The following is a 1551-nucleotide window of genomic DNA, read 5'->3' as shown; positions in this document are numbered from 1 at the left end:
TCCTCGGGGGGAGCCAAGCCCTCCCCCCCACCGCCCTGCCGCTTGCGCTGAGGCCCCGTCCACCAGCCCTCCCCGCGGACTGGCCAGTGCCTCAAGCTCTCCAGTCCCGCTTACTTGTCGGCGGAAACCAACTCCGCAGCGATGGCGGCAGTGGCTGTGGACTCTGTGGCCATCGTTCCCCTGAGGTGGAGGACCAGTAGGTGAAATAGAACCTGTGAGGAAAACACAGGGAATTTAAGAAGACAGAGACTTATTCAGGGACAGAAAATGGCAGATTGGAGACCCCGCGCGGTTGGGCCCCTGTTATATACCAGGACCCTTGCCCCGCCCATCCACTTCCGGATCCTCCCCCTTGGGTTTAAAGAGCCAGAGCTCAACCTCTCCTGGTCGAAAGGATAGCCCCGCCCTCGCCGTACGGTTCCGCCGGGGTACCTTTCCTGTCGGTCCTGCCTTCCCCTGAAAAAGCAACTTCAGCAAGTTGCGTAAAAAGAACCGGAATCTTGGCACCACAACTACTGACAGGGAGCCAGCCTGCGGCTTCCACAGAAAGGGAAGCTAGTGCTGCTCGACATGTTTGGAGCGAATCGTTGAGTCTCCTTGCAGCCCAGATGCTCGGGAAGGTGACTGAGACTCCCCGTCAATCCTCTGGGTCCGAACGGATGGACACGCAAGACCCAAGTACGAGTACAGCAGCAACGGCTAAAACTGATCTTCGTGAGGGACGCGTGGCTTTGGGCCTCAGCAACTACTGGCGTAAGAAGATGTTGTTCTAGGATTGGCTACAGCTGAAATTACCGCGCTAGATTCAAAGCTCGGGGCTGCGGCGAGGCGCGACTGGCTCCTCCCTCCTCTAGAGCCGCCCCCTTCAGCTGGCCCAATCCGCTGATGCCATCCTCCTAGGCCCTGCCCAAACTCCAAATGTGACTAGGCTACTAGTGAGATCGGTGTTATCAGCCTCATTTTCTAAAAAAATAAAATAAGGTTCATGAAAGGTGTGACTTGCTCAGAAAGTCGTAAGACAAGTCGGTTTTGGAAAACACTGCAGCCCATACAGTGATCAGAAAAGGGGATTTTATTTCCATTTTCGTTCTGGTACATTGATTGGGAAAGACTTCCGCAGAGGAGTCTTACTCCAATTTGCCAAGGCTCAAGCAGGTTGAAATCTTAGACTATAGAGTTGGACCGGAAAATACCAATTCCTTTGACAAACAGACATGAACTCTTCAGTTATTACCTGGGTGGCCTGAGCCAAGTCATGTAGCTTTTTAAGATTAAATGTAGAATGAGGACAGTATTGGTATCTACCTCTTTAAAAAATAAAAAATTACTTTAACTTCATTTTTTTAAATTGTTTAAAATTTAACTTTATTTTGATTCGAGCTAAGAGGGACAGAGCGAGCGAGTACAAGAGAGAGAAAGTGAGAAAGCAATTCGCCAGGTCCTGGACTCTAACGGCTGTTGGTCGGCCACGTGGGACTCCAGCGTCCTTAACCACCAGGCCACCTGCCCGTGCATTCATTTAACGGGGGTAGGGGGGTGGGGGGCCAGCCA

At 52.2% G+C, this 1551-nt stretch overlaps 1 protein-coding gene across 7 annotated transcripts in view; it reads right to left on the bottom strand.

The window, feature by feature from the left end:
- Window positions 1-1551, bottom strand: part of NASP (nuclear autoantigenic sperm protein) — a 44462-nt gene that overhangs the window by 38543 nt on the left and 4368 nt on the right. The window contains exons 1-2 of one of the 7 annotated variants that reach the window (XM_006153819.3): window positions 433-767; window positions 115-212 (exon numbers count right to left, since the gene is read on the bottom strand). The exons of 2 other annotated variants lie outside the window; for them this stretch is intronic. In XM_006153819.3, the coding sequence (XP_006153881.1) occupies window positions 115-173 (59 nt within the window). In that variant the 5' untranslated portion in view covers window positions 174-212; window positions 433-767. Of the gene's footprint in view, window positions 1-114; window positions 318-432; window positions 768-1551 lie in introns of those variants that run through there. 4 more of the 7 variants (XM_027773928.1, XM_027773927.1, XM_014589891.1 and 1 more) reach the window with 4 other exon arrangements.

The sequence above is a fragment of the Tupaia chinensis genome, unplaced genomic scaffold (assembly GCF_000334495.1).
Source record: "Tupaia chinensis unplaced genomic scaffold, TupChi_1.0 Scaffold000387_1, whole genome shotgun sequence".
NCBI classification, from domain to species: Eukaryota; Metazoa; Chordata; class Mammalia; order Scandentia; family Tupaiidae; genus Tupaia; species Tupaia belangeri.
This window is presented reverse-complemented; position numbering and strand designations above follow the sequence as displayed.